General features: G+C 34.2%; 1 protein-coding gene across 3 annotated transcripts in view; it reads left to right on the forward strand.

Moving 5' to 3' along the window:
* The window catches only part of FAR1 (fatty acyl-CoA reductase 1), a 59517-nt gene extending 36364 nt beyond the window's left edge, over positions 1–23153 (forward strand). Inside the window, exons 5-13 of one of the 3 annotated variants that reach the window (XR_006736460.1) lie at positions 190–367; positions 1295–1339; positions 1461–1579; positions 2520–2587; positions 4097–4268; positions 11384–11513; positions 17769–17896; positions 18730–18924; positions 19398–19475. Coding sequence is in view for 2 of the 3 variants with exons in the window: in XM_045557578.1 (XP_045413534.1) it covers positions 190–367; positions 1295–1339; positions 1461–1579; positions 2520–2587; positions 4097–4268; positions 11384–11513; positions 17769–17896; positions 19398–19560 (1003 nt within the window). In the remaining variant the exon portion in view is untranslated. Of the gene's footprint in view, positions 1–189; positions 368–1294; positions 1340–1460; positions 1580–2519; positions 2588–4096; positions 4269–4573; positions 4746–11383; positions 11514–17768; positions 17897–18729; positions 18925–19397 lie in introns of all 3 variants that reach the window. The other 2 variants (XM_045557578.1, XM_045557579.1) reach the window with 2 other exon arrangements.
* The last annotated feature ends 1105 nt before the right edge of the window (positions 23154–24258 follow it).

Raw genomic sequence — 24258 nt, forward strand, 5'->3', positions numbered from 1 at the left:
ATTGCAGATAAGGGATTATGGCCTATAGTTGATGTATAATGAAAACAAGACTAACTTGCATTTTTTTAGTAAAAATTGTCAAGTCTTTTGAGTCAGCAACAGACATGTTTGAATATGCAAAGTTAAGTGGTTTCTCCTTTACATTAAAACTCTGGAAATATTTTTATATGCAATTTTTCTGTTTACCAGGTGGATGGATGATGGCTTAGTAAATGATATCACGCCAAAATTGATAGGAGACAGACCTAATACATACATATACACGAAAGCATTGGCAGAATACGTTATACAGCAAGAAGGAGCAAAGCTAAATGTGGCAATTGTAAGGCCATCAATTGTTGGTGCGAGTTGGAAAGAACCTTTTCCAGTAAGTTACTAGAAATCTTTATAAATAATTGGAATTGAGAATTTTAAATCATAACCATATAAAAAGAATTGGCAGTTATTTAATAGCAGGTATTATTTGCTGAACGTGGCTTAACCATAGCATAGCTGTTCTTCATTCATAGGAAGAAATAGTTTTATTGGTACTTTATTTCTAATGTGATGCTGGGTATATAGAAATGCAGATCTGTATTTTAAAAATTCTAATTAAAAATTAAATCAAAAGCTATGGCATTGTCTTGAGTCAAAGGAGACCATGATTTTATGTACTTTTTAGTACCAAAAAGAGGCAGGCCTTCCAAGAGGGTAGACCCCTCCCTGTGTATATCACAAAGCTAAGAAAGTTATAAGGGATTTCTGTGATAACTTGCTGTTAAAAAAAAAAAATAGCAACAAACAGGATTTTATGGTATTTGTGAATCCCTGGAATGAGAGAAAACAGAAATATAAACCAATGGGTAAAATGATTTAGGAAAAACCTAGTAAATGATAGCACCTTTTTTGTTGCTTTGACAATTACTCTGTTTTCCTCTATTCAGTAATTTTGAAGAGGATTTACCATTTTTCCCAATCATGAGTGCTGCATTTGTAAATAGCATAAAATCAAACAGGGGCTTAATTTAACAAAAATATTTGCCAGTATAAATTCCTTTTTATAATACTCTCTTTGCAGATAATTAATGGAAGAGTAGGTTACCCCTTGAAAATGTTTTTATTCAATCATTTATGATCCCAAAGGAAAATTGCTTCTATTTGGTACTGGTAGAAATAGTCTGGCCTGAATCTAGTCTATTTTTTAGCTTTTAGGAGAAAGCTACCAAGTATATATTTGGGGTTGTAGATTTCAAATAATGACTCTCTATTTTCATAATATTTCTAAGCTTCCCCCCTTTTTAATTTTTGGTATTAGGGATGGATTGATAACTTTAATGGACCAAGTGGTCTCTTTATTGCGGTAAGTAAACCTTTTATTTATTTAATCTATACATTTTTCTGTTTTCTGTGTATCTTTGTATATAAATATATATATACTACAGCTTATATATCTTAAGGTGTTGTTTTTAATTTCAACAAAGGCAGGGAAAGGAATTCTTCGAACAATGCGTGCCTCCAACAATGCCCTTGCAGATCTTGTTCCTGTAGATGTAGTTGTCAACACGAGTCTTGCGGCAGCCTGGTATTCCGGAGTTAATAGGTATATGAGGTGACAATGTTGCTTATTAAATATCTAGTAACTGAGAAGGGAAAACAGAGCTACTGACTAATGTTAATTAATCCCTCAGTCCTGATATTGTTGTACCAATACATAGGCAATATCCCTGCCAACTGCAAGAGTTGTTATATCATAGGCAATAGCAAGCAGTCCCGTCAGTAGTAAGGAAGAAATAATGTTAATTCTCATGTACTACCTACAGGATGGACAAATTCAGCAGGGATTAAAAATGAAAAAAATTTTTTAAAAAGCCCTCCCCAAGGATGATTTTTAATTCAAAGCAAAACTTGGTATAAACTTGGCATATGTAAAGAGCTGAAATTCACAGAGCATGGTTTACATATATTAAATGTGGCACACTAGAGCAGCTTTAATCAACCCATGAGCATACTTATTTTAAAAGGTAATCGTAGCATTTATAGCTAACACCTAAACTTTAAGCTTCCCAATAACTTTTTTTCTAACTAATAAACTACCCTTATTTTTGAAGTCCATATTTTATGTCCTAAAAAAGGAGGGATATAATTATCTGAATATGTTGTTTCTGGTAAAAGGGAGCTTAGTCTTTAATTTTTTTTGACTAGAGCCTCTGAAAACGAGGAAACAGGAAGAGCTGAGATTGTTATTTCACTCACGTTTAAAAACAGACACTCCTGCTAATACAAGGAAGAAAAATGTAAAAAGGAAAAAAAAATCTGCATTTTTTAATAAATAATTTTTTTTGGTATGGGAGGGAGAAAGGGTAGTTGTAAATAGTCATTAATATAAAAAGTAATCCTTTAAGGATAATTTTAAAAAAATAATCAGTATAGGAAATGTACCCATCATCCTAATGTCTTCCTACTTGGATATTATGTAAGATTTAGATTGGTTAAGTTTGGTCTCTTTTTATGTTTCATTGTTTTCATCTTTGTCTTTACAGACCAAGAAACATCATGGTGTATAATTGCACAACAGGCAGCACTAATCCTTTCCACTGGGGTGAAGTTGGTACGATTTTACCTGTGTTTTTGAATGTTAGAATAAATCTTAAAGAACTTAAATTCACTGAAGTTTTAATGTTAGAATACCCATGAGACATTAAGGACACTGAGTTACCAATTTGTTCTTATTTTAATTGGCATCTTAGAAGTAATATCTACTAATACTGCCTTGTGGTCCTTAGTGATGTTTCACAAATTTAAAAATATCGTGCTGTGTATTCCCAGTCCACCCTATCCTTCTCTGACCCTTGCACTTTTTCGGCTGCCATCTGCAGCAGCCCTCATAGATGCCTGCAGCATAGGAATAGTGCTTTTTTTCTCCCTGATGAGCACCTCAGTCCTGATGTTGCCTGTCCGTAGGCACTATCATTTCTGACCACAAGAGTTGGTATGTCACGTGGTCCCCAGAGTAAGAAATGAAGGAGTTAGGAAATGGAATACAGTTTGCCAGAATATTTTCTGTTAACCTTTATAAATCTATTTAAATTCACAGACTCACAGCAGGTACTGTGTGTATGTTCTTAGTTCTAAAATAGGAATAGTAAAATTTAAAACCTATTGAAATTGAATCATTTTTAAATTGTTGATTCTTTCAAATTTAAAATAAAATTTATGTAAATTTTAAGTAAAATTTATTTATGGTATTGATTTAGTGATAGGTCTTATTTTACCTCTAATTGAATAATTTTTGTTACCCCCCACAGAACAATTTTGATTTTAAAGTATATTTTTTATGCCATTTGTCCTAAGGTTTTTCTATGCCATTTTTATATTAATTTAAAGATTGACTGCTAGAACATATAAGAAAAAAATAAAATCTAGAGTGATTTTAATTTTATGATAATTATTTTAAGTAATATTTTTAAAGGATATTTAAACACTTTAAATAAGTTAGCTTTTTTTATAATCTTTTTATTATGTTGTAAAGTTTATTGAAAAATCAGGTTGGGCATTATTTTTAGTGAATATCTCAATATACTTTTCCGTTAAAGTATTACCAGAGATGATATTAGGTTTGATTGTGTTGACATTGCATAACCCAAAGAAATTATAGCAGAAGTTAATTTGGGGTTGTTTTAAGCTTGTTGATGTGTGTTAATTTGAGCAGCTTAAACAAAGGATGATGATTTTCCTTTTCTTTTTTAAATAAGTACAGTAATAAGAATCTGGAAAGAGGAACAGAAAGAAAGAAGCTATCATGAGAGGTGAAATATAGAAAGTGACATTGTAAACTGATGTAGGTAAAACATTAAAAGGATTTCAAGAGTGAATTTTAGCAAAAATTCATTCATCTAATTAAAATTCATAAATACTGGCAGTTTTAAAACCACTTGAGTTCAGCAGTCTAACACCCATATTCTATTAGCTACTATAGAGAGTAGAAAAGTTTGTTTTTTAAATGAACGAACTCTGACATCTTTGGTGAAATATTTTGCTTTGTAAAGACATGATTTTTTTTTTCAAAACTTCATTACATGGTTATTATCAAAGCTGTTACACAACTTTTCTTCCTCAGAATACCATGTAATTTCCACTTTCAAGAGGAATCCTCTCGAACAGGCCTTCAGACGGCCCAATGTAAATCTAACCTCCAATCACCTTTTATATCATTACTGGATTGCTGTAAGCCATAAGGCCCCAGCATTCCTGTATGATATCTACCTCAGGATGACTGGAAGAAGCCCAAGGTAATGGTGACTAGCTCTGTCTTATCTGTTCCTCTGACTGTTAAACAACCCATGCTTACACTAAAATGCATATTAACTCTGTATTTGTTTATGCTTATGATAAGGCTTAATGGCCTTTTGTGAATGAGAAGACTTGAATTTAAGACTTTGTCAGAAAAGCAAAGGTAGTGTTGTAAGTCATTCTAATTTATTCTGACGTTTGGATGATAAGTTACTGTCATGTATTGAACTCTAGGTCTAACTTTAGGTGTTTTTCTGAATAACAAATAATATTCAAAATGCTCTGACGCTTATTTTTCCTACAGGATATTATCTAACTCATTCCTTCAAGATGAATCCTTTAAACCAAGTATTCAGGCGCCCCAATATTAAGTTTTATTCCAACAACCTATTGCGTCATTATTGGAAGGGTGTCAGACATACAGTACCTGCATTATTGCTCGATCTTGCACTCAGGTTGACAGGTCAGAAACCGTGGTAAGAAGAATAGCAGTAAATACACTATGTATTGGTAAGGTGGTGGAAGCTTGCTGGAGAGACAAAAAGTCTCTAGCATGAGCTTTACCTTTAGAATTACTAACCTAATTAGTCACAATCACAATCAGGATGCCAGGGCATTTCTTAGAAATTGGAGATATTTGGGGAAACTAACTGTGGATCTCATCTTATTGGGTCATTGATCCTCCAAAATCCCATAATATAGGAAATGTCCTACATCAAGGTTGTTATTGTTATTATAAGCTGAAATTGAGCCCTTCTCCTGTTCTTAAAAACCTAGGGATGAATTTTTACAGGGGATTAAGGGTAAAATATTTTACTTTCAATGGATGGTGCAGTTTTATATGAAAAATATAGGATGCTTCTAGAAAATTACTTGAAATATCTCAGCTGCCCATTCAGCTTATAATATGGTTATTACAGTTTTTGACTAATTTTCCAAGTTGGGAATGGCATAATTAAGAAAAATTAATAACAAATGGAAAACTTTCTATTTTCTTATAGTTGTCATAGCCTTTCCTCTTTCTGTTTTTTCATTGAAACCCCCCAAACTTAAAGTTCTCCTACTGTCTTTACCACACAGTTACAGTGAAATGTACTATACAAATATTTATTTATTTTTTAACTACATTGGCATTACAGTGGAGTCTTTGGAGAGTTCAGGATTTGAGTATTAATGTATAAAGAAGATGCTGATTCCAGAACTTCCATCAACTGCTCAAAAAATAAAAGTGAGGTATCTGCCAGTTACAGTGTATCAGGATCTGAGTTACTTGTAGGGATTTTCTGTGGATTCACTTGTCCATGGTGTTCCTAACCAGATATGTTAATTGACTGAAGTATGTGAGAGCTATTGAATTGAACAATTCTAGAACAGGAGAAGTATTTTCCGGTTTTTCAAGAATGATCTACAAAATGCACTACTTGTCACAATTTAGGGTAGAAAAGTCAAAACTGGGTCAAAAAAGGAAAACAGATTAAATATATTACAATGCCTTATACAGAGAAAGGGGGCTTAATAAACTTAAAAAAAAGTGATTAAATAGCCAAGGTTTACTGAATGGTTCAGAGTAGATGGTGCTGCATAACAAATCATCTCAAACTTAGTGGCTTAAAACAACAACAGTCATTTTGTTACTTATTTCAATTTATTATTCTCTCTGGATCAGGAATTTGGGAAGGAGTCAGCTGGGAGGTTTTGGCTTGGGGTTTTTCATATGATTGTGGTCAAATGGAGCAGAAAGAGACGGGTCAGTCAGGCAGGGGGCAGTGGAGCAGTGAGGGGCCAGGTGTCACTGTCTCTTCATATCATGTCAAGATCTCTCCATATAGGTTCTTTGCTAGGACTACTGGTAGTCTTAGAGAAATTAGATTTAGTACATGGCAGCTGGAGGCTTTAAGGGAAAGTATATTACCAAGTAAGGTGGAAGCTACATTGCCTTTTTTTCACCTATCCATGAAAGTCATGCAGCATCACTTTTGCCTCATTCTTCTAGTCACAAGGGAGTCACAGATCTTCCTAGATTTAAGGAAAGGGGATTTAGAGAATGGTCAATATCACGTTATAAATGAACAAGTGAGATGAAAGGTGTTGTTGCAGTCAATTTTGAAAAGTGCAATCTGTTACAGTCAATCTTCTGGCTAAAACAGTTCCTCTCACATGGAAAATACAGTTGCTTCTTTCCCCCAAGATCCCTGTGGCATCAGTTCGAAGCCAGGGTTTTGTCATGTAAATCTGGTCCACTTGCAGATGAGGCTCTTTAGGAATGGTTTTGCAGGCATAGCTCTTCAAGTATAGTTCCTCAAGTATTGATCTGGAAACCTGTGAACTAAAGCAACAAGTTACTGGCTGCCCATACTCCCATCATATGATGGTGAGACAAGCACAGGATAATGGCTTTAAACAGTCTTGTTCAAAAAGAGAGAAAATGGGAGGCATATAGCAAACACTGGTCCATAACAGTTCTGAATTCCAGTCAGGTATGCGTTGATGATTTCTTGATTAGGGCTCAGTCTTACTCTCCAGAAGTTCCCTGAGGCTCTTGGCTCTGCCCTCTGAGTTATCCTGCTTTTTCCATAAAAAGTGGCCTATATGTGCAGCTGAATAGCCTTCTTATCCTGTTTCCTACCCGTAAAAGGTTGGGAGCCCAGGGCAGGGATTGACAAACTTTTCTTGTAAATTAGGGCCATATAGTAAACATTTTAGGTTTTGCAGGCCTTATGGTTTCTCCTGCAACTACTCAACTCTGCTGTTAAAGAATGAAAGCAGACATAGATAATAGGTAAATAAATGAGCATGACTATGTTCTAGTGAAATTTTATTTACAGGAACAGGTGGCGGGCTGGATTTGGTGTGTAGGCTCTGTTTTGCTGACCCTTGATATAGAAGCCTCTCTTTATTTTGTATTCTCTCTGTCCTTTTACATGTAAACTGACACAGTCACTTTAGAAATTGTTTCTAGTGTATCTATTTTAAAAGATTCTACTCCATTAGACCAAAGCTATATGCACACATATCTTTGAAACAGGCCCTTCTCCATCTTGGGTCCCCTGTGAAGTTTCATGTCACAGAAGAGAGAGAGCCTTTTGTCTGAAAGATCTTATGAGGCACTGCTTTAGATCTTTCTAAGGTCTTAACAACATCCCCACCTGGATCTGATCTATGCACAGAAACAATTTCTTAAGGCTGTCATTTTACATTTCCTCCAAATGCCACTCAAACAAATAGTTCATTTCATAAGATCATCTTTGTCCTCTTTCAGGAAATCTTGGCTAGATCATTAAGTTTATTAGGTACACTTTCTAGCTTCCATGCTACTTCCACTTCCAAAAATATTTTCTTCCCTTCAAGGGGCTGGGGGTAGGGGGAGAGAGAGAGACACACCTCACCAACAGCTTCCTCAAAGCCCTTTTAAGGCTTTGGCTAACAATATTTTCCTGGTCCTTTCAGGTTTCACTAATGATGGTCTCAAGGGCCTTACAGATTTTGTCTACTACCTGATCCTAAAGCCAACACCACGTTTTAGGTTTTTATTACAGTAGCTCCTCACTCCCAGTATTAAGATCTGTTACTGTTACCTGCTTCATAACAAATCACCTCAAATTTAGTGTCTTAAAACAACAATCATTTTGTGTGTCACTATTTTTGTGGGTTAGAAATTCTCAAAAGGCATGGCTGGGTGGTTCTGGTTCGGGGTCTTTCAAGTAGCTGCCATCAGACAGGGATTGGAGCAGGTACACTGTGGAGGGGAGTGTCAAGGGGAGGAAGGGGACGGAGCAGCAGAGGTGGCCGGGCATCTTTCTCTCTTCACATTGTCTCAGAGTCTCTCCATGTGGTCTCTCCACACGTGGACTAGTTTGAGTTGCCTGGCAGCCTTGCAGCCTCAGAACGGTATGCAAGGTGACTGAGGCTCCAAGTGTGAGTAGCACAGGAGCAAGGCAGAAACCTCTGTCACCTTTTCTGACCTAGCTTCAGAAGTCACACCATGTCACTTTCACTTCATTCTGTTGGGTATAAATCATCTACACCTATCGATGGGAAGATAGGGTAGCATTATAGGTGAGTATGTAGGATGGGAGATAATATCATAGGCACCTGTGGAAATTAAAATCTTCCCCATTTCAAATAGGGCATATTACCTGAGGTTGCCCTGTGTAAGGCTTTCTAAATATCAGAGCAGGACTAATCCTTGACAGCTGGGAGCTTATAGTCCAAAAGTAACAAGGGACATAAAGATTTTTTATTTAGGCAATTTTATGAATGTTATATACCAAAGTCTTAAAATTTATATTATTTAATTTGTTCCAATATCTACTGAGCAAGGTTCTGGGCTGTACACTTTATATTGGCCTCAATATAATGCCTAATTCTACATGAAACTGATGTCAGTAATGTCATTTATGGTGTCCATTTTACTTATTTACATTATTCTGAGTGTCAGCTAGATAAAAATCTGACTCGCTGTTTGTCTTGACATAATTATAAAAAGGACAACACAGATAGATATACATCATATGGATTCTTGGTTAGTAGTCATTGGGATCAAGGATGCATGATGTTATTGCATGCAGAAGCAGTATAAATTATTCACTCAGCTCTTAAAATACAGTAGACATTTTATCCCTGTTAAAAACATCGAAAAAAATGGCTTCATGGTTTGTGTTTCCGTTATTTAGCATAATTCTCTCTAACTTACCTTCTCTGAACCTGATATTTTTCATCTGTGTGATTCTCAACTGGAGGCATTTGACAATGTTTGGAGGTATTTTTTAGTTACCACAACTGGGTGGGGAGGTGCTACTGGAATCTGGTGGGTAGAGACCAGGCATGGTGTCGAACAACTTACAGTGCACAAGACAGCCCTCCACAACAAAGAATTATCTGACCCAAAATATCTGTAGTGCCAAGGTTGAGAAGCCCTGGACTAGATCATCATTAAGATCTTGCCCTACTCTAAAAGACTGTGAGTGATTAGTTTTTGAAGGTTGCCATAATAGAGAATAAATAAAATACTCTGAACATGCATGGCAATGTAGGCACAAGTATCTGCTCCATGGCATGTTTAACCAAGGAGTAATGGTGCAAAGGTTTGTGTTTCTTTTTACTCCTGCATAGTATTCAATCCAGTACTTTTGTTGCTTTTTAAATATTCTATAAATTTCACACAAATATATGGCCTTTCAAATTTCTTCCCCCCAATTATTTTTTGAATGGCTAAACCAGTGATGGATTTTAGGATAATTCTCTTATTTGAATTAATCTGAAAATAAGATTAGGTGAGAATTGTCAGTGCAAAAGGAGTTAAGAAGAAAAGCTTTTTAATAAGAAATATGTTGGAAAACCTTGTTAACTATGTGTTTGAGAGAGAGAGATTCAAGTATACTATACTGGCTGTGATAGTGTATATTGATTTATTTACAAATTGTTGTATCTTTTTGTTTTTTAGGGCAAAAAAATTGCCTAGTCTCTTCTTTTCTAAAATCAGCACATCTTTTTTCCCCCCAAGTGCTTTTTATCTGTATGAACTATTCCTGTCCAGAAATAGCCTTTGATGGTGATAATTCTTTTTATGTTTAATGGAGCTTTTATTTTGAAATTACTTTATTGGATGAACTATATTTTTTCTTTACATAGTCTATACTGCTTCATTTTCTCCAGTATTCTTGATTCAGAGTTTCTTTCTAAATGTATTGAATGTGTTATCAGAATTGCCTAGCTAATAATAGGGTTTTGATTTTTCCCCTATTTGTCATGTTCTAATTTTTTTCCATGTCCCCCATTTTTAAAGCCCCTAATTTGGGGGTTTCTAAACTACGTACAATGCTAATCCTTACTGTGGGAATATAAGTGAATTTTTTTTTTTTTCTTTTTTTTGAGCCAGAGTCTTTCTCTGTTGCCTGGGCTAGAGTGCCATGGCGTCAGCCTAGTTCACAGCAACCTCAAACTCCTGGGCTCAAGCAATCCTTTTGCCTCAGCCTCCCAAGTAGCTGGGACTACAGGCATGTGCCACCATGCCCTGCTAATTTTTTTCTATATATATTTTTTTGGTTGTCCAGCTAATTTCTTTCTATTTTTAGTAGAGAAGGAGTCTTCCTCTTGCTCAGGCTGGTCTCGAACTCCTGACCTGGAGCGATTCTCCCACCTCGGCCTCCCAGAGTGCTAGAATTACAGGCGCGAGCCACCACCCCCGGCCATAAATGAAATTCTTTAAAGTATTCTCCACAAATTATTTTTCTGTTTTCAGAAGTTGGGAGTTTGGGTTGTGTGTTTTGTTTCAAAAAATTCTTTCTTCCCTTTTCCTACTTATCATAGGTAGTTATTATTTTATAGATGTTACTGCTTGGGTTAGTGTTATGATATCAATGACTTACAGCAAGCCATGATGTATAAAATGGCAAATTTAAAGATTTAAGCTCTTTACTCTTTTAAAAAGAAACAAAACGTCCTACACTCCCTTATTTCTATAAAGATGGATATTGTGGGGTATGGGAATATGAGTATCTGTTTTGGAAAGTTTTCATCATGAGTCATTGATTTCACAGCACATCCAGATGATCAAGAGTAGTACCCATCAGTGTTAGAGAAAGTTTTCTTTTAAAATTAGAGTTGATTAAATGGCAAACGAATATTTCTGTATGCACTTTGCTTCAGTGATGCTGAAGAGTTGGGATTATAATATAACACAGTATGTAATGAATTCACAGAAAATCTTAGTAAATGCAGCTATGAACTAAAATGTAGTTAAAGGAACAAAAAGCAAGGAAATATAAATTGTATCCATTTATTTGCTTATTTAGTATTTTACATAGAAGTGGCCTTGAGAGTATTGCATATCCTTTGAGAATTAATTCCATGTATCAGTGGAGCTCTGTTTAGACAGTATTAAGTTCATTGGCTGCTGCTTCCAAAAAATTTTCTTTTAATTTTGGATTTATAAAATGTTCTTCCAAGATGCAGAAATATTCTTATTCCCTGCTGATTTGTTATACTTATTGAATTATGTATTATAATTTTAATGTTGATGTCTATATTGGGGGAACCTGGTACCCTGGGTGGTAATGGAATTTTTTTCTAATCTGTATAAAATATGAATCTGTCAATTTTTCTTACAATACAGGATGATGAAAACAATAACTCGTCTTCACAAAGCTATGGTGTTTCTTGAATATTTCACAAGTAATTCTTGGGTTTGGAATACTGATAATGTCAATATGTTAATGAATCAATTAAACCCTGAAGATAAAAAGGTAAGCATTTTCTGTTTTGTATTAGGAAATAAGTAGCATACTTATTAGAGAACCATTAGCAACCGGAGAAATGGATATTTTCTACAACCATTGTGTAATAAGAAAGTCATTGATCTATTTATAATCTCTCATTAAAGCTTCAATGATAATTGGTGATAAAATTATCTTAAAATTTATACTTTAAGTATTTTAGAATAGCAAAGGTATTTTCAAAGTATGATTGAAATGTTGATTCCTTTTTCCCTCAACGTAGGGTTCAAAGGAAACTTTAACTTCATGTTTTGCCTTCAAACATTTTGTTTTCTCTGAGTTTTGAGAAAAACCTCCTCTAAGAAATTGTTTTTCATAAACTCTTTTTTGTCATTCCGTATTTCAGCCTCTGCTAGTTTGAAACTTAAACTCTTCGTGTGTATTCTTTTTGAAGTTATCCTTGATATTTTAACATGTATACTTAACACAGACTAAGTTATGCAATGTCTATAGCCTCCTTCTTAATGATGTAATATTTAGAAGCTTTAAATGTTTTAGCTATGATTACCACTCTCAGTAACTTATTTGGTTGTACAATACTTTATTTCCCTATTTAAACTCTATCATTAGAGATTATTATTTTTTTTAGTCTATCCAGTTTTTATTTAGATTTAACTATACATATAGTTAAATCATAAGGAGAAAATATATATATGAAAATATGATATATATATATATGATTACTGTCGTATTTTCTCCTTATGATCATTTTCTTTCTGCCCGAAATATATCCAGAATACCAGAATATGCTTTAGTAGGGGGTCTGTTCATAGTGAACTCTCAGTTTTTGATGGTCTGACATGTCTTTATTTCACCCTTGGTTTTATTTATTTATTTATTTATTTTTATTTTTTTGAGACAGTCTCGCTCTGTTGCCTGGGCTAGAGTGCTGTGGCATCAGCCTAGCTCACAGCAACCTCAAACTCCTGGGCTTAAGCAATCCTTCTGCCTCAGCCTCCCAAGTAGCTGGGACTACAGGCATGTGCCACCATGCCCGGGTAATTTTTTCTATATATGTTTTAGTTGTCCAGCTAATTTGTTTCTATTTTTAGTAGAGATGGAGTCTGGCTCTTGCTCACGCTGGTCTCGAACTCCTGAGCTCAAGCAATCCTCCCGCCTCGGCCTCCCAGAGCGCTAGGATTACAGGTGTGAGCCACCGCACCTGGCCCACCCTTGGTTTTAGAACATGGTTTTAGCACATTAAAAATAGTGTTCTTTTTAGGCTGGGTGCGGTGGCTCATGCCTGTGAGGACTTTGGGAGGCTGAAGTGGGAGAATTGCTTGAAGCAGGAGGATTGCTTAAAGCCAGGGGTTAGAGGCCAGTCTGAGCAACATAGCAAAACCCTGTCTCTACAAAAAAGAAAAATTAGCCAAGAGTAATGGTACGTGCCTGTAGTCCCAGCTACTTGGGAGGCTGAGATAGGAGGATCACTTGAGCCCAGGAGTTGAGGCTGCAGTGAGCTATGATCATGCCGCTGTACTCCAGCCTGGGTGACAGAGTGAGACCCTGTCTAAAAAAAAAAAAATAGTGTTCTTTATATATATTCTGTCTTATGTTGTTGCTGTTAAGAAGTCAGTAATTTGCCCTTCTTATCTAGATGATATATTATTCCTGACTCCTTTTCAATTTTTTCTTTATGTTTGGTGTTCTGCAGTTTTACTATGAAAGTGTCTGGATGTAATTTTTAAAAATTTACCTTGCTTGGGTTGGGCTTTCTGAATCTGAAGTTTGATGTCTTTTAGCAATTTAGGGGAAATAGCCATTGTTTATTCAAATATTGCTTCTTCGTCATTCATCATTCTGTTATCTACTTCAAAAATTCCTAGCATATATTAGATCATTCTATTCTCCAGGTTTCTAACCTTAATTTCATATTTTGTATCTCTTTGTTTCTGGGCTAAAATCTAGATGATTTATGATTCTGTGGCAATCTATCAGCCAATTGATAGATGTCTAAACCATCCAATTGAATTTAGACTTTCAGTTATTATATTTTCATTTTTAGAAACTTTATTCTTCAGATCTTATAGATATTTCTTAAATAGTCTCTAGAATTTCTTTTCTTAAATTCTGTTTCCAATAATTTAAATTTCTAAAGGATTTGCAGCATCTGTTTCTGCTGTCTGTTGTTTGAGCTGGGTCTCACTCATGGTACCTTATTTCTTTATTTCTTTGTTTTTTATTATTACTTGTTTGACTGTAAACTCATATTCCTTGAGGATTTCTTTGGGAAGTTTTTTAAGGACTAGGTTGAAATTGTAGTTTTTCAATAAAGATTTGCCTTTTCTTCTACCAGTAGTCTAGTTAACCAGCCAAATGGCATTAACAAGCCAGGACCATTTAAAATATGATTCGGTTTTTAGCATAATTCAGGTTAATGTAGGCCTTAAATAGACTAGATCTGGTTCATGATTACAGTTTCTCAAAGGAGTTGTTTTTTTTTTTTTTATCCTCCCAATGCCATCTTCCTTTCTCTTCCCACTTAATCTTTTTATTTTGATAATATTTTTTTTTTTTTTTTTTTGAGACAGAATGTCGCTCTGTTGCCCAGGCTAGAGTGCCGTGGCATTAGCCTAGCTCACAGCAACCTCAAACTCCTGGGCTTAAGCAATCCTTCTGCCTCAGCCTCCCGAGTAGCTGGGACTACAGACATGCAGTACTATGCCCGGCTAATTTTTTCTATATATACTTTTAGTTGTCCAGCTAATTTCTTTCTATTTTTAGTAGAGACTAGGTCTGGCTCTTGCTCAGGCTAGTCGAGAACTCCTGAGCTCAAACGATCCCTGAGTGCTAGGATTACAGGCATGAGCCACCACGCCCGGCCGATAATATGTTTTATTTAACCCAATATATCAAATATATTATTTGAGCATATAAAAAAAATCTAAAATTATTTAAAGGATATTTTACTTTCTACTTTTCATACTGAGCCTTAGAAACACAGTATGCATTTTACACTCACAGCATATCTCAGTTTGGACTAGCCACATATTAAGTGCCAGAGAGGCACATTTGGCTTGTGGCCACCATATTGGACAGTGCAGATCTAGTCCATTCTACCTACTGATTCTGAATGACAAAAGTCCTCAAGTGAGCTGTTTCTCTGCCCACTTCTGTGTGTGGTGAGTTTACTTTTTTCACCCTTCCTCTGAGAATCTATTAACAGCTTTTTAGGTTCTTATCTTTTTGCAGAGATATTCCATAAGAGTCCTTAACTTATGGGCCACAGGCTTTATAGTCAGTGTTGCTCTCTGCCTGCAGCCTTCACAGAAGAACTAAGCCACCAGGATCATACAGATACTCTCAGGTGAAAGATTTGTGGCTTCTGCTGATTCCTTACTTTCTCCTTTCCTATCTCCCCCCATACATAACACATACTGCTCAATGGATTACTATTAATAGAAAGTGAACAACCAGGTGAAGAAGTAGAATATTATTACCCTCAGAAGTCTTCCTCATGCCCTTTTCCAATCCCACCTCCTCTGTCTTCCCAAAAGTAGCAGCTATCTTGAATTCTAACACTAAGTATTAGTTTCATTCATTCGTAACTTTACACAAATGGTATCATATGGTATTTTTTCATTCTTCTGTTGATAGACATTTGAGTTATTTCCAGTTTTTGGCTATTAGAGATAATTCTTCTATGAACATTTTTTGTGCCCATATGCACACGTTTGTGTAGGCTATATACCTAGAAATAGAATAACATAGGGTATTCATACGTTCAATTTAGTAGAAAATGCCAAACAGTTTTCCAAAGTGGTTGTATCAGTTTATATTCCAAGTGTCAGTGTATGAGAGTTCCTGTTAATCTACATCCTCCACAGCACTTGGCATTTTAATTTTAATTTTTGCCACTTTGGTAGTATATAATGGTATCTCAATATGATTTTAGTATACATTCCCTACTATATAAAATTCTTATGTAAAAATAGTGGGAAAAGTCAATAAACCTATTGAAAAGTAGACTAGACAGATAACAGTTTACAGAAAATGATTCTTAACCATTCAAAAAGATTCAGCCTTATAAAAACAGAAATGTAAAATAAAATTAGACTGAGATATTATTTACAACTTACCAAATTTCAAAAATGCTAACCCTGGGCAATGGGCATCTTCATACATTGCTGATAGAAATGTATGGTGTGGGTCAGGCGTAGTGGCTTATGCCTATAATCCTAGCACTTTGGGAGGCCGAGGCAGGAGGATTGCTTGAGGTCAGGAGTTTGAGACCAGCCTGAGCACGAGTGAGACCCCTTCTCTACAAGAAAATTGAAAAACTTAGCTGGGCATGGTGGTGCATGCCTATAGTCCCAGCTACTTGGGAGGCTGAGGCAGGAGGATCACTTGAGCCCAGGAGTTTGAGGTTGCAGTGAGCTATGATGACACCACTATACTCTAGCCCCAGCAACAGAGCAACATTCTGTCTCAAAAAAAAAAAAAAAAAAAAAAAGGTATGGTGTGTTTCTCTGTCCTTTTATTTTCAACCATTCTGTATCTTATCTTTTAGAGAAGATATGTGTCTTATAAGTAGCATGTAGTTTTTTTTTCCCAGTCTGACTGTTTTTACCCTTAATTGGGGAATTAATCGATAATGTAATTCCTGTTAATTTTTGAATTTCAATCTGTTAGTCACACTTGTTTTTACTTCTTTTTTCTTTCTTCTTGGCTTTCTTTTAGATTTTTTTTATGTCATGTTTTACCGTCTATATTAAGTGCCTAGAAATATATTCTTTTTCAATTATTTCAGTAGCTTACTCTAGAGATTATAGTATCCTTCTTTAATTTAGCAAGGTTTAATATAAATTGATACTTTCATCTTTTCCCAGATAATGAAGGACCAGCACCTATCTGTTATTATTGTTATATATTTTAATTCTATATATATGTTAAACCTCACACGCTATTATTTTTATTGCAATCTTTGCAATATATAATTTGTACAGATTTACCAGCATAATTGTCCTTTTATTACTTGTCATTTCTTCCTCCATCTCCCAACTTCAGCCTGGAATCAATCTCCTTCTGCCTAAATACCCTTTAGTGTGGATTTTCTGCTAATATCAGATATTCTCAGTTTTTATTCTTCTGGAAACATCTTTATTTTTCAAAGATATTTACACTGGTACAGAATTTTATGTTAGCAGTTATTTTCATTGAGTACTTGGAAGACATCTCGTAGTCTTTCGGCTACCATTTGTTTCTGTTGAGAAGTTGAGGGTCTAATAGTTGTTCTTTCGGAAGCAATTTATATGACCTTTTTCTGACTTATTCTCATATGTCTAGATATGTGTTTGTGTGTGAACTATGTGTGCTTTGAATTTGTGGCTTGATGTCTCAATATTTTTGAAAAATTTCCAGGCATTGTCTTCTCAGATGCTGCTTCTGTCCCATTTTTGTTCACTCTTGCTATGGGACTCCCAATAATACGCATGTATACCTTCTCATAATATCTCCTATGTTAATTCCAGTCAAATTTCCATTTTAATGCAGGGTTATTGTATTTTCATATTTTAATGATTTATTTATAATAGCATTTTTTTCACTCTAGGATTTACTGTTTTTAGGTAAGTGAAAGTATATAGTGAATAATCTCTTTGTTACTCCAAATAAAAGTATCTGTGTGCTAAGGAGCACTGAACAGTGCATAGTCCTCTTATTTTTCCATAAAGTAGCATTTCTGAAGTCTTTCTCTACTGGATTCACCTACATTTTCATCAAATGGTCTAGTAACTGTTATCTAAACCCCTAAGCCAGCTTTCAGTAACATATTTTCTCTCCATGTCAAAAGTATTCCCTAGGAAAATTGGTCTGTGTGGTATGCAGATTATACAGGAAGAGAGGAGAGACTGTAGATAAATAGGAAGTGGAAGCAAACATCAATACGTGCATAAAGTAGAGAGAAATGTATAGATCTATTTGGACAATAGAATTTTGTCTTTTATTAAAAAATGGCAAAGGCTTCTTTCTCCTTACATTTAACCTAATTCTCTTTAAATGCTGACATGAGTTTCCAGATTATCTTCTCAAATGTTTTTGTGTTTAATGGAAGGTATGAAATAGGAATAAGAACTTTTTTATGAGTAGCAGTAAGATTTTAAAAGTTAATTCTGTATTTAATATTTTATAATCATGTCATTTTAATTGGCCTTTAGAAAAAATATGAATTCTTACTGGGTGTGAAAAAAATTAGGAAAGTAACCAATAATTCTTTTGTTAATGTAGACCTTCAATATTGATGTACGACAGTTACACTGGGCAGAATATATAGAGAACTACTGTATGGGAACTAAGAAATATGTATTGAATGAAGAAATGTCTGGCCTCCCAGCAGCTAGAAAACATCTGAACAAGTGAGTTTGATGCATAGATTTGATTGTATCTTATCTTCTGTATTAAGTATTATGTAATTTTGGGGAGGTAAACTGGTATATTGAATAAAAGATATTGCTAACGATCTTTTATATTTGGGAAAAGTACTTACCTTTGGACTGGAACTGTGGTAGTATTGATTTAGCCCAAGATTGTTGAAAGTTAATGTCTTCATCTATTCCTTAGTATAAAATTCAGGTGGAATTGAGTTTTAAAAATTACTATTACCTTTTCTTATATTGCTACTGAAAAAGCAAAGGTCTTGGGAGAAAATAAATATGTATTTTAAGCTGTAGGTAATTTATTTAAAGCTTTTTTTATCCTACTCAAATAATCTTTGAAAGAAGAGATATAACAATACATCATTCAGCATAGAATTTTTCTTTGTTTGTAAAATAGAGTTATAATTTCCTTAGTCTCTTCATAAAAGTAATACATGCTGGTTTTTTTTTAATCTCAGAAAACAGAAGAGGAAAAATCACTGATAATCCATCATTCAGAGATACAGATAATTTTAATGATGATCTCTTTTATTTGTGCTGTTTCATAACATATTTATAACAGTTTTTAAGGCTTTCACATTATTATGCCTCTTATGTCTTAAGACTTTGCAGGGCAGGCAGATGTACAGATGAGGAAGTTGAGGCTTAGGGAAGTTGTATTTGCCTAAGCCATATTGTATTAAGTGGGAGAGCAAACAGGAATATTGATCTTTTGACTTCTGTTCAAAGCTCTTTTCTCTACATATCGTTCCTATCTGAATTTAATGGAATTTATGTGACATTATATGTTTAAAGGTTTGTATTCCTTTCAGACACTATCAAAAACCATGAAAATGTTTGAAACATGAACTGGGTAACATGTGAATGTTACTCATTGAGAATGAGAAGGTCCTCCTCTATAAAGCTAATGCTATGTTTTATTCTTGGATGAAGACTTGTCCAGTTGGTCTTTGATCGTGTGTCTGTCACCTATAACTGCAAGAGTAATTTCACTTGTCTGACAACTTGTAAGCAACTAAAGGTGTCAAAAAATGTTTATTATATTTTGTCTGTACTGTGATGTACATAATGAATAAAACCTTTTTAGATTAAATAGGAAGCTCCAAAAGTTCAAGGGACATATCTGTTTTACCTATAGTATACTTGATGCCTAGCACAGTAGTGGGCTCACAGAGGATACTCAGTAATATTCGTTGAAGTTTGTATAGCAAATATACTGATAGGAAAGACATTACTGTGTTCATTGTTAAAAGAGGTACTATATTGTTTGATGTACTGCTGCCCAGAGTATACAGTCAGGTTTGTTTGGATTTTGCTAACTTTCTAATTTAAGGGCTTCTAGTTTAGTTTTTAAACAAGTTTCAAATTAATATGGATTTAAGCTTTGATTAGATTAAAAACTAAGTATTAATTAGCTGTCATCCAACAAGATTTTATTCTAGAAAATACTGTCTGACACATCTCTTGATTTGCTTTCCAGGTTGCGGAACATACGTTATGGTTTTAATACTATCCTTGTGATCCTCATCTGGCGCATTTTTATTGCGAGGTCGCAAATGGCAAGAAACATCTGGTACTTTGTGGTTAGTCTGTGTTACAAGTTTCTGTCATACTTCCGAGCATCCAGCACTATGAGATACTGAAGACCAAGAATTTAGCATTAGAACATCTATGCATACGGTGGTCTAAATGCACAAAATGTAAAATGTACTTAAGTCATCTCACCTTTTGTCAAGACATTAAACCATCTTAGATCGGAGTGTGGAGTAAATTATGGTACATTTTGTGTAACATTTTAATGTTTATGCTCATAAAACCTAGTGAATACACTGTGGTATGCCAGCTCAAATCTATAATAGCCACCAAAACCATGACTTAACATTTTGATCCCTGGACAAAAAGGGTGGGGTGAGGGCAGGGGTGGGTAAATAGGAATACTGACCAGTATAACTGTGCAATTCTGGAACATATTAATTAAAATATGCCTTAACATATAGTGAATTTCTAATTCTAATATTCAGTGCAATGGAAAGCATTTATTTGGATGGGAGTGCTAGCTAAGTTGGTAAATATTTGATTCTTCAGTGTTTGATTTTTTTTCATCAGTTGAAGTGGGTTTTAATCTTGTTCGAATTATAACCACACTATTTTCACATCATCCTGTAAGCTATTTATTGAGTGATATCAAACATGAAAGACATGTTCTTATTTTCCTTTTTCTGATTAAATGTCTGATGCATATCATTTTTCTATAAGCAACCAGTTGCTTTTATAATCAGAAGGCTATATATTATTCTAAAGACCCTGCTGGTTCTAAATGGGTTTGAGAATCCATATCAACATATGCTGTGTGCTTTTTGAAGGAAAAGTGAAAATAAATTTAATAAAACTGTTAGTATCAAAAAGAATAGGAATACATCTTTCTTGTCCACAGTATGATCAAATAAAAATCAATCCTGAGAGATTGTGTTCATGTTTTGGTGCAGGAGGGTCTCTTGAGACTTTGTTGGAGGTGGGAGTGGGGAGTGATTCACCCTGCTTGTGTTCTCCTCCCTTTATAAATTTTATTCATAGGACTTTTTAAAAGGGTTGGACTATCTTTCCTGAAAACTGAAAGTGCATTATAATGGCAGAATGTATTTGCAGGTAGTAGTAACATTAAGAAAATATCCTTGTGTGTAAACACATACTAATTTTGACCTTGAAAGCTGAATTCCTTCAAGAACAATAAAATAATGCATAAGATAGTATGTATAAAATTAAATAAAGGACTTTATTTACATACCACATAAAGTAGCAAACTGTTGAATGAGTTTGAAGATATCATTTATTTTTTTCTGCATGTAGTTTTAGCTTTAGAAAGAAATGCATTATAGAAACAAGTAATAGCAAGAAAATTGATGTATACTTTAATGATACATTATAATCCCTTTAAATCTTAATAGTAGTTAAATCTACTTACTGTTTTAACATGCATTTGGTTTAACAGATTGTTCAGCATAACACTGTTCTAATTAAGCTGATCAAGTTGTACTGTATTTAAATCATTAGTAATGTATCTGGAATATGTTTAAAGAGGACAGTTCACAATACAAAAAGTTACATAGAACTTTACATCTTAATTTTCTTGTCAATTTAAATACAATGTACAAGAAATTTATTTTGTTATTGTGAAAAAACTAAATGTAAATGAAATCATCTTCCTCCATGCAGGTGTATAATCTTGAAAAGGAAAATTGCTTCCATGTTGAAGCCAGATTTTCTTTAGTAAAACTTTTAAACATTATTTTAAAAGAAATGTGTATATAAATATCTATATATTCTTTAGAATGACACTAAAGTCTCTGGTCTAGGACCATACCTTGTATAAGGTGTGAGAGACCACGACAGTGTCTGAAAATGGAATAAATGATGATGTCTTTGATTTAAAGTGGCCCACATAATATATGTTGAGTACTCCATCTCTCCAAATACATTTCCATAATGTGCTGAAAACATGTTAACATTTGTATAATTTTTATACTTCTGCCAAATATATGAACTGTCTTTGTTTCTTGCAAAAGAGTCGGGTACAACTTGGGCAGGCCTGTGAAGTGCATAGGGAGTGTATGTCTTCTGAACTGCTTCATCGTTCCTGTAATCTAACTTAAAGAAATGCTAACAGGGAGGGTGCTGAGGCCACTGCATTAATTTTGTGTGCTTGTTTAGAATTCTGCTGTTATGAAAAAAAAGTAATGAGTAAATTAACCAAGTATGTTATTTTGGAATTTAAAGTTCTAAAATTAGTATGAAGAGTATATAGATTATTAATCCCTACCAACTAGACTTTGAACTTAAATGAAATTTAAAGATTTTGGAAATCATTTATGTCACTTACTAGACATGACTTTTAGTTCTGTTTGATTATATTTTCTACATAAACTCATTTAACAGGATAGCCTTCTAAATTAAATAAGTTTCATATTTCATTTAACTTATTTGTTAAAGCTGTTTTCTAAAACATTTGAGTTTTTCCCCGATTCACTGGCATATGCATTTGTAAATTGTGATATCATTGTGACCATATTTAAATTTGACTTGGCAACATTAATGTCCTAAAACTCAATGCAGAGAAGCATGGCAATACATTCTTTAACTTCAGGATGGCATAAATTAAACATTCTTTGAATCTGTGTAGTGAAGCTTGAAAGCAGGGAGAAAGAAAATCTCATTTTTCCCCTTTTTTGTGTTTGTCTATAGGAGCTGATTTGGGATTTTTTGTTTTGTGGGGTTTTTTTAAAATGTAAATTGATAATATTTTATAAAGTAAATAGAAGCATTATTGGGTGCCTTTGTTTGTAAACCAAAAAGTAATAAATGAATCCCTATATTTCCATTATAGTATTTATTGTATTTTTATGTTCTGGGAATGATTCATGAGATAATGTGCTTAGGATTACAGGAGACAGCCCTTATACTTTTTGTCTTTTTTAAGATGTACTCATTAATTCTTCTACCCTAATTTTATTTAATTCCGAGTCACTCACACAACATTTTAGAGGAAGCATACAGGCGGGAGGAACACTTTTTGTTAAAGTATTATTCTTATGTATTAGTTGGAATGAGGTGCGTTTTTTCTGTCTTCTAAAAACAGCACCAAGAGACCACCAGAGTGTCATTAGGCTCCAGCTGCTCTCCTCCGCATTGAATGATATATTATTAATTTATAGGTACATTTGTAGTCCGATGTCTGTTGAATAAGTATAAGGGATCATTCACTAGTAATAGAAATTAACTGAACCTTTTGGGGGAGGTGGGGGAGAGCGTCAAGGCTGGGGTGCCGGTAAGTGTAAATGGCTTCTAAGCATGCTCTTCTAGGCTGGCTCCCAGCACTGACTTGAAACTGTTAGCACTGACTTGCTCTGTTTTGAGAAAACTTTCTAACTTTTTGCATGAGTAACCAGAAAAGGAATGTATGCCACGTAACTTAATACAGAAATGAGTTAATTAAATTAACAGTCTCTGTGATAAAAGATATATGAAATATTTTCTTATTGAATTAATATTTTTGTCTTGAAGCATTTTCTAGTGACAGAATGTATTTGTCTTTTCTCATGGTGGTACCCTCCTAGCATACATCTTTGCTACCCTTAAGATTCCTAAACAGATCATCTTTGTCTGTTAAATGTAGTTGTGCAAAATTGTTAAGTAATTCCTTTGAGTTTTCTTTATTAAAGAAAAATTTGAGTAACATTAAGTTTGATGTGCTGCTTTGTAAGTTGATGTCTCTAAAATACATTTATTTAGAAAAACACAGTCTGGTAAGTATGAGTTTAATATTTTTACTGTGGGCCTAAACTCAAAGGAATAAGGCTATCATTGCCTTTTGGGGATTTTTTTTGGCCACAGACAATACCTATAGTACCTATAATTTTATACAAGGAGAAGAAAGGCAATCAAGATTTTTCTTAATTCATTAAAATACATGAACATTCCTAGTTACCTCTTCAGATATTTAATATTCTTATCTAGGTATTTAATTTTATTTTATAGTTCCATGAAGTTGAATTAGGTGTCTTCCAAAGATGCTTTGGAGAATTTCTTTATTTTCTGCTGTTGCACAGGAAATTTAACTTTCTCTCTCTCATAGAGAGAGATCTTGTCATGAGCAAGATGAACTAGAAAGTGTTAAGTTGAACCATATAAAAATGCTAATATGTCTTTGACCTATAAAGACAGTTTCATATGACTCAATCTATTAATAGTATTATAGCTGCCTTTTTTTTTTTGGTTTGGATTTTAATAAATACACCTGAACCTTAACATACAGATGAGTATAGTTTTATTAAAATAGTCATCCAGGGAAATTGTTTATTTCATTAATACTTAATATTTTGACATTTAATACCTAATTTTTTCCTTTATGTTACATCTTTCATAGGTCCCTTTTATTTCTCCCAGGTTGGTCATTGGTTTCTTGATAGCAAAACCAACTTTGTACCTTTTACATTGTAAAAATTACACTAGCTAACATTTATTGAGTACTTACTAGCTGCTGGGCACTACTCGAAGCATTTTACATGTTATAACCCATTTATGCCCTCTGTTGAGGAGGGCACCTCTATTACCCATGTTGTGTAAGTGTAATAACTAAGGCATATTATGTTAATAACTTACCCTCGTTACACTGCTAGTGGCAGAGCTGAGACTTGAACTCAGCCTAGCTCCAAAGCCCACACTCAGTCCACTACACTATACTATCTCTCACTATAGGAATGCAAATATTTCTGAACTATTCAAAGAGGTTCTCTGACATGTCCTAAATGTCTTTATTGACTTCTTCATTTCAAAAACCCAGCATT

This window comes from Lemur catta, chromosome 7, assembly GCF_020740605.2.
Source record: "Lemur catta isolate mLemCat1 chromosome 7, mLemCat1.pri, whole genome shotgun sequence".
NCBI classification, from domain to species: Eukaryota; Metazoa; Chordata; class Mammalia; order Primates; family Lemuridae; genus Lemur; species Lemur catta.